At 46.2% G+C, this 8,235-nt stretch overlaps 1 protein-coding gene and 1 long non-coding RNA gene across 2 annotated transcripts; one reads left to right on the top strand and one right to left on the bottom strand.

Annotated features, from left to right (window-relative positions):
• Positions 1-560: 560 nt before the first annotated feature.
• Positions 561-1,320, top strand: LOC123133985 (uncharacterized). The gene is made up of 2 exons (XR_006465458.1): positions 561-891; positions 1,026-1,320. It is a non-coding gene; the product is annotated as an uncharacterized lncRNA (long non-coding RNA).
• Positions 1,321-4,712: 3,392 nt separating this feature from the next.
• Positions 4,713-7,462, bottom strand: LOC123133984 (urease accessory protein D). The gene is made up of 8 exons (XM_044553356.1): positions 7,254-7,462; positions 7,111-7,176; positions 6,923-6,997; positions 6,441-6,485; positions 6,106-6,339; positions 5,909-5,991; positions 5,194-5,362; positions 4,713-5,091 (listed from the first exon to the last, which is right to left on the bottom strand). Exons 1-8 carry the CDS (start codon positions 7,407-7,409, stop codon positions 4,972-4,974), a joined length of 948 nt encoding a protein of 315 aa, XP_044409291.1. The 5' UTR covers positions 7,410-7,462; the 3' UTR covers positions 4,713-4,971.
• Positions 7,463-8,235: the final 773 nt, after the last annotated feature.

The following is an 8,235-nucleotide window of genomic DNA, read 5'->3' as shown; positions in this document are numbered from 1 at the left end:
GTTGAGGATGCAAATGTGTCGCTGCTGGGTCCCACCAGTAACGGCCTAATCACCTAGGCGGGGCACACAAATAGGATTGTAGGAAGGCCACGGTGTTGATCACCTTTTACACAGTAGCGAGCGGCCCCGGTACTGCCCGGCGAAAATACATACGTTTATGAACATCACGACGTGCATGCACGAGGCCGGCCACGATCCCTGCCTCCCTGGCCTGCCATGTTACCACGGCAGGCGGCGCATGTGTACGTAGGCCGTAGCGGGTGCCACGCGTACGTACATCTGAAGATTAGCATTGCGGTAGTACCTCGTACTATTGAGATGAGATCTGATCCTGCAACATTTGATTGGTACGCAAATGATCAGTCGGCATGTATTGCAATTTGCATGCATGCATGCATGCAGGGAAACATAAAATAACCGATCTGTGTTTGACCTGGTCGTGACAGCGACCTAGCTACTGCGGATCTCGAGATAGCTAGCAACCAAAGAGCACCAAGTGACAGGGGCGGAGACAGGGGGCGGGGGGGGGGGGGGGGGGGGGGAGCAGGGGCTAGACACCCCCCAACCGCTCGCCCCCCCTTGAAAATTTCTGGTATACGCACTAGTGTATTACGTGCGCTAATGCCCGAGTAATGACTTGATTAATGATGGCCCAGCTGATTTATCCTGTAACTAGTACGCATCAGACCCAGCCCAGTAGCCCATGTACGATCGTGGCCTGCCTCATGTGTGTAATTGTTTTGCTGGTCTAGGCCAGGTCCTAGCCCTAATGCTATCGATCAGATCAATCGAACGTGCGCCTGACTGTAGATGGCCGCCGCCGCCGCCGCCGTCGCTCACGACAACGCTATACAGCTACGCGCCAGGAGGCCAGCCTATGGATACAAGCAGGTACTAGTGTATTATCAATATACTCCGCACCTGATTGCAGCTATTGGCAGTAATTTCTTTTTATGAATCCAAACCTTAGTCTGATTGTTAGTATTTCTGTTTTGATTTTGGGATCAATCGCCTGCGCGCGCTAGGGCATTGCCGCATTGCCATCAGCCACATAAGGAAGCTCTGCCCTTTCGTTCTTGTGTCTCCTCCAACCGTCATCACCGGCTCATCCCAATGAAGCAGTTGTTGCTTCTCGGTCAGTATCAAATCCTATACTATCCAGTCCCATGACTCATATTGTCATAGCTAGACCAAATTTAAAGGTATATCCAACATACAACTAGACTATGCAAATTACTAGGTAATGTTATTGTTACATTTCTTACTACAATATTTGAAGTTATATAACAACTATACGTCAAGATAAAGTTCTAATATTTACTTTTCAGTTTGCTATATATTCCGAGAGTGATACTGTTGATTTGTTTGATATTTTTGCCGTCTAGAATTATATTTATAGTAATAAAAGTGTCATTTTTTTAAATTATAAAAAATGCACCTTAGATAAAGAAACGGAGGGAGTATATGTCATTGCAATTTGATCCCGGTGATATATATCTAAAAGACGCCTATAATCGCATTTTATATATGTTATATACGATTTCTTGGTATTGGCCTCTTCGCCCCCCTCATACTCAAATCCTGCCTCTGCCCCTGCCAAGTGATGTTCGGCAGCATGCATGTACGTAGATGCGGCCAGAGCCAGGGTCCAGGGTGTGTGGTGGTGCACGGATGGGACCAGGAGCCATGAGCTTGTGTCGGCCGGGATGCATGGACGACTCGAGTCGATCGATCCGGTCGAGCTTTGTTTGCATGCCCGGCCGGACGCATGATGCCTGGACCTGGAGGAGCCGTGCCATGCCATGGCACGGCATACGTGCGTGCGTGGTCCTGGTCCGGCGTACGTGTGACTTGGGAGAACACAGACACAGACCCACCGAACCACACTGCCCGGGAAAGTCCAGCAATTCTTTTGTACATGAAGTCCAACAAAATTTAAAAACCGCTCCGAAGCGCCACCTTTGTAGATCCCCCGTCCATTCTCGCATCGCAAGCGATATAAGTACTTCCTTGGTGTTCCTAGTCCTTCCAAGCCATTTGCAAGAAAGTTAAGACATGCATGGGCATGCGTAAATTTTGTTGAAACAAGATCGCAACGTGAGAAATAGTGGACACACTTTTCGGCGACACAAGTCAGAGGAGCTCACTGGTCTAGGGCTGCTACGTATACTCCGACTTGCGATGATGGCGGGAGCTTTTTCTGCATACAACTGCACCTCATGTCTCCTAGCCATGGCCACATCTCCTCAATAGATCTACGGATGCGTGCTCTTTGCCGCATCCAAGATTCCTAGCTACCGAGTTAACATGGCCAGGCAACAATTCAAATTCTCCATTATTGTGCTGTGCACACGAGCTGGCGCCAAACCATGTTGAGTCTCATCAAACTATGGCCACTATTGCATGCCTTTGTACCGCCTAGGAGTATACTGTGTGCCTCTCCGGTCCAAACAACGGGGATCAATGTGGCCCAGCTCCCGGGTCGACATGTGACTTGGCAAGTCAATTCATGTGTAGCAATGCACCCACAAGAGCACCATGTTCCACAACATGATGCATTGTTTCGTCCACTTTACAGTTGTGACCCTCCAAGGGATTTTGTTTTCGCCGTGCCAATGTATTCGCGACGACAAATTACAGTTGTTCGCGCAACTGTTGGATCTGTGTCGGTGTACTTGCACGCCATCGCACGTGCGAGGAGCACATACGTGTCGGGCTTTCTGGAACACCGTTCACAGTCGTAGAATAGAGGTGGTCGTGCCGACAAGTAGCTGGAATGTGCGGATATGCTACATGCATTGTTCCCTCCGCATGTCACGACAAATGGTAATATGAACAAAAGAATATCTCGAATATAAAGTGTGTATACAATGTTTCCTTGTCAATAGGAGTTTTCTTTCTTTGTCGTTTATAGCGACACCCATGCTAGCTATCTAGCCAAATGAGAAACGTTCGATATATATACAAAGGACAAAAGAAGGCCAATGACATGTGGGCCCACTTCTGACCATGACGTTGTTTTCAAACCGGGGTACGTAATCGTCCGAAGTGAATATTTTCATAAGCGCGAAAAATTCAAAATATGCACAACCCTTTATAGTAACTCTAAGAAGAGAAGCCCATGAATGTGTCATGCTGGAACTTTTGAATCGCCTTCCAACTTCAAGATGTGTTAGCTCAAACGAGTTCAAATTCGCGGTAAATTTTCGCACACAAAGATTTGTAAGCACGTCACCACATGTCCACTCCCTTGGTCCCACATGTTAGTTGCCAGTGTGTGTGTATTTTGCGGTTGCACTCTTGCTTGCATGGTACAGGAAGCAACAAAGTGGTCTTTGGACATTATGTTCCCTATTTCTTTGCCAATCCTGGAGAAGCAGCGATAACTAGCAATAACCAACCCCAAGGAGCGGAGGGAGGCCCAGCTAGAATGATTGATGTGTTGCAACAGTACCTTCTCCTCCTCTCCACCACCTCTTGAAACCTGCGGAATCTATCTATCCAGTAAGTGTAAGACGATGAACAGACACGCAACCCCCTCTCCTGTCCCGTCCATCCATCCTGCTCCGTTGGTGGCCTCATCAGTCCGTCTTCTCCTCCTACGCTCTCATGCATGTCAGCTTTACCACATGCCAGGCAAACGACCTCTACCCTAGCGATAATAGTATTTTTTGACGGGCTACCCTTGTAGTAATAATTACCCACACATGCCAGCGTCAACACTGAAGGATTCTGTTTATTTAAAAAAATAAAAAGAGCCTGCAGTTCTGAAGAAAATTTGCACTAAATCTAACCAAATGAACTTCTTGGTTTGTAGTAGTAGTATCAATTTGGTGTGAGGACGTGTGTGAGGCCCAAGGGAAACAGGCCCCTGCAGGCTTTCGCAAGCGCATTGTTCGTTCAGATCGAGGACCACCGGCCACAATCCACAAGGTGATACGCCCGCGCATCGGCGTAGCAAAGCATTGGCCGGCCCCTGCGTGCCGTGCCTGGACCATCCCAAACTGGCGCCGGCTCTTGGAGCAGTGCGCGACCATGTCTCCCCTGCCCCATGCACTTTACGCGCACCACCTACACAAACTCACACGAAATAACGTCTGATCGATGCAGCAGAATCCGTGACCCAGGATCACACGGTTGGTCGTGTTTCTTTTGATTTTGAAATCACGCCTCAGGCCCCAGCCGTCATAATTGAGGTGTCATTGCTTAGTTTTTTTTTTGTTGAGACAATAGTGCCACTGCCTAGTTAGCGACGGTGCAGAGAAAGGCCCAATGATGGGAGGAGAAAGCTGGGGGGAACAAAACAAAAGGCCGGGGGTCCATCCACGACGAGGCGCAACGGGCTCTGCTGGGCGGGGCCCCCATGGACGGACTTGAGTGAGGCTGCAGGGTAACGGGAGGCAGCGGCGGCACCGTCTCCCAGTCCAGGCCCGGGAGGATTCAGAACCCCCACCGCTCCATTATCATTGTACCGTCTCTTTGACCGCCGGTCTCCTCCCTTCCCTTCGCCTCATCATTCGTCGGCGTCCAGCCAGCTCCCTCCCTCTCCCTCTGGACTGATGGCCGGCCGGAGTTTTGCCGACGCATCTGGGCGATGCATGCAGCCCATCCAAGTTCATGTTTGTAATCACATCGCCTTGAATTCAGTCCATGACAACTTTGCAGTTATGATTTTTTTTTCAAAATCCGTAGTGATGATAGACGCCAAGAAAGAGTGTACGAAACACCTTTTTTTAGCAACAGAAACACTTATATTTTGGGCCCTAAATTGCACAGACTAATAAGGCCCAGTTAACACGAATTGGCCCAACCAACCCATCATTTACAGAGCCTGGCCCTGAAATTGGCCCAGGTAAGATGGACGCCGCAACGTTAGCTGTCTCTGCCTCAGCGATTTACAGCTCCATTATTCATCTGCGCCGAGGTTTCATGATCCGGTGACTCTCAGCAGCTTCTTGCTGCTTGCTAGCTTCATGACGAAGAATAAGGGGCAACGCCAAGGAACGGTTCAAGCGCTGCCAGATGACGTCTGAGGAAGGTGTATACTGACTCGGTGCTCACCGCCACTATCCGAGCGACCATGCCAGTCCCCTGCAGCAACCGAAAAACAGATGTTGTCACGTGTTCTGTCGAGCCAAGCACGCGCAATTAGCTGTGGTTCTGGTACTTCAGGAAGAAGGAGCGGCAGCTAACCGTGCGACCGAATGGACTGCAAGAGGCAACGAGCGGGGGCCTCTGGGGTTGTACGGCCTGTGGCCTTGCGGCGTAGCGGCCTCCACCAGAGGTGGGAGGACGCAGTTGTACAGACATCATGTTCTTTACTTCGTCTTGCATCTGATCTTGTATCTGCTTCAACTTTGGCCTGCAAAAGGGAATCCTCAGCAACATGGTTCACATTCAGGCAGCCAGGCTCCTAGTAGGGACAGGTTGCCATGATTTCACAGGATCCATAAAAACTGACAGAACATGATTACTGAGAACTATTGGTACATTTACGTTTCTTTTGAAGAGCATTGGCAGATTTTATGTTAACTTGGAGTACGAATAGCCTTGACTTGACCTACTAGGAACCAGGTGCAGCTCTACAGTGTAACAATTGCCAAACACTAAGTCAGGGAACCTCTGGCCCAGTAGAAAAAGAAACGACAAGTAAAAGGACATTATTGAATGTTATACTGTTAGTTTTTATATCAGATCGCGATGATGACCGGAGAAGAAAATAGTGCTCATTGACTGAACTGATATATGAATAGTTGTACATTCATGCCTTTCAGCGCAGCCTGAAATTGATTCTTGTCTAACACAGTACTTTGTTAAACCTAACTAGGCAGTTCATAAGCCGTTCTTCTCACTGTCATATTTGTAGAGGTCGAAGAGAAATATATATATCAGTGCCAGATGAACTTACCCCGATAATACAACCATCGCAACGACGTTATATTCCTGCATCCGCTCAGCAATAGTACAATTTGAGCCTTGTTCCAGTAGAACCTGTTCAGACATGGAAAGGTTATCATGGCATGATGTTGAGGATAAGTAGCAATTCAAACGGAGATGAATATAACTTAATCAGGCACATGCTATGAGAAATGCACAAGTTCACACCGAGTCAATAAACAGAGGCTGATACTCTTCCAAAAGAATGTGGTTAACACTCTTGTAGGAGTTGAAGTCCCATTTTTCTCCACTCTCATACCGGCCACTTGTAAACCAATCTACAATGACCAAGTTTGAATCCCCAGATACGTGAAACACTTGCTTTTGGTAGTATCGAGCGGTTGAGAAGCAGGTTACGGGATCTGGAATAACCGCAAGCAGTGCATCTTTTCCAACTGTTGCCTACTGCATGTAACAAAGTATTGTTATATTTGTAAGAATTGAAGCAGTCACCTTAGAAATTGAGGGCCAAGATTTATCAATTTCCTTTAAAGAAACATTACCTCTAGTACCTGCTCAGAACATTTTGAACCCACAGCCTTGTAAACCTACACATGTACTTGACGATTAGGGAACAAACAGTGACTTGCTGGAGAATTAGCTTTTAAAGTTCAAAATTGGCAACTGCGCATGTTTATACATTGATCAAAGAGGCATGTGACGCATGTCAGTTGTTCAGTAGAAGGATTTCGCAAACTGCTAACCATACCAAGAAATTTTTGATAATTTGTCTAGCAAACAGTAACCTGTTTATACCACTAAAAAAACAGTAACCAGTCTCCTACGTTGATAAATAACCTTTTTTGAACATATACATTGATAAATAACTTAACACTACGAAGTTATACAGACTTTTTTGCATGGAAAAATTATGCGAAGTACAGTACATATTAAGAAGTGTATTGCCGGTCATCGCCTACTGCACTGACAAATCTACCGAGTCTTCAGTTCAGTTGACAACTTGAAACATAACAAGTAGAATTACCTTGGTGGACGCCTGCGTCGTCATCGCCGCCATGCACCCGTCACCGACTGTCACCGCGCAGGAGATCTTATCCCCCTGCATGACCAGAACGCACTCTCAGGGAAGAGCCAGCACTTGGCTCCCCTCCTGTCTGCGGGTGCCAATTGGTCTACCGAGAAGAGGATAATGGAATCGGAGAGAAGGCTCACGGAGACGATGCCGCCGCCGTAGGTGAGGACGTAGAGCCAGACGGCGCCGGAGGAGGCGGGGCCCACCTGCCACGTGGCGAGGTCAGTTGAGCGAGCCAATCTACCTCCTCTCTGGGCGAGGGAGCGGCAAAGGAGGTAGGTACCTTGGAGGGGACGATGATCTTGAGCGGATACTTGGCGAAGCACCGGGTGACCGCCGACCTTCCCCTCACCTTCTCCACCCGCACCACGCCCGTCGGCGTCAGCGTCGCCTCGGCCGCCGTCGCCGGCCCTCCGTCGGCGACCGCCTCCAATTCCATTCCCCAGGCGGAGGCCCTGTCAAACGAGTCAACCCAAAAGATCGAAGTTTGGGCCGTTGAGGGAGCAGGTTTGTAGCGTCTCGCCTCAGGCCTCGCTACTAATGGGCCGACCCAAGTTGCTTCCTTCAGCTAAGTTTTTTCTCTGTTTTTGTATTCATTCCTTTTTCTCATATATTTGAAAAGATTCTCGTTACATATATTTCAAAACTTAAATTTACTGAAAGTATAAAACCATGAATTTTATTTTTTTAATGCGGTGTTAAAAATCGTTAGCATAATTTCAGAAAATGTTGATAGCATTCCAAAAAATATTGCGACATTTAAAAATGTTCACGCGTTTAAAACAATTATATGTGGAATTTTAAACAAATGAGTATACAATTTTAAAAATGTTAGTTTAATTCAAAAATACAATCATAACATTCAAAAAATGTAGGTTAATATTAAAAATATCACATATTTATATTCCCAACCTATTTAAAATTTTATACAATGTACACAAAAATTTCGCGTAGTTTAAAAGAAGTGTTTCGTACCATTAAGAAAAAAAATGTTTCAGTGTGTATTCGAAAAATGTTTGACACATATCTGAAAAAAATTTCAAAACCATGAATTTGATAAAATATTAATAATGTATTTGAAAAATGATAAACATATATATAAATAATATTTAAAATATATATGAAAAACATACAATGTGCATTTAAAAAGTAGACAACAAAAATATATTTTGAAAAATGTTAATTTTGTGTTTTAAAAATGTTAAACAATATAAAATATGTTCACGATGTATATAAAAAATGTATGATGTGTATAAAAAAGTATA

The sequence above is a fragment of the Triticum aestivum genome, chromosome 6B (genome assembly GCF_018294505.1).
Source record: "Triticum aestivum cultivar Chinese Spring chromosome 6B, IWGSC CS RefSeq v2.1, whole genome shotgun sequence".
Classification (NCBI taxonomy): domain Eukaryota; kingdom Viridiplantae; phylum Streptophyta; class Magnoliopsida; order Poales; family Poaceae; genus Triticum; species Triticum aestivum.
This window is presented reverse-complemented; position numbering and strand designations above follow the sequence as displayed.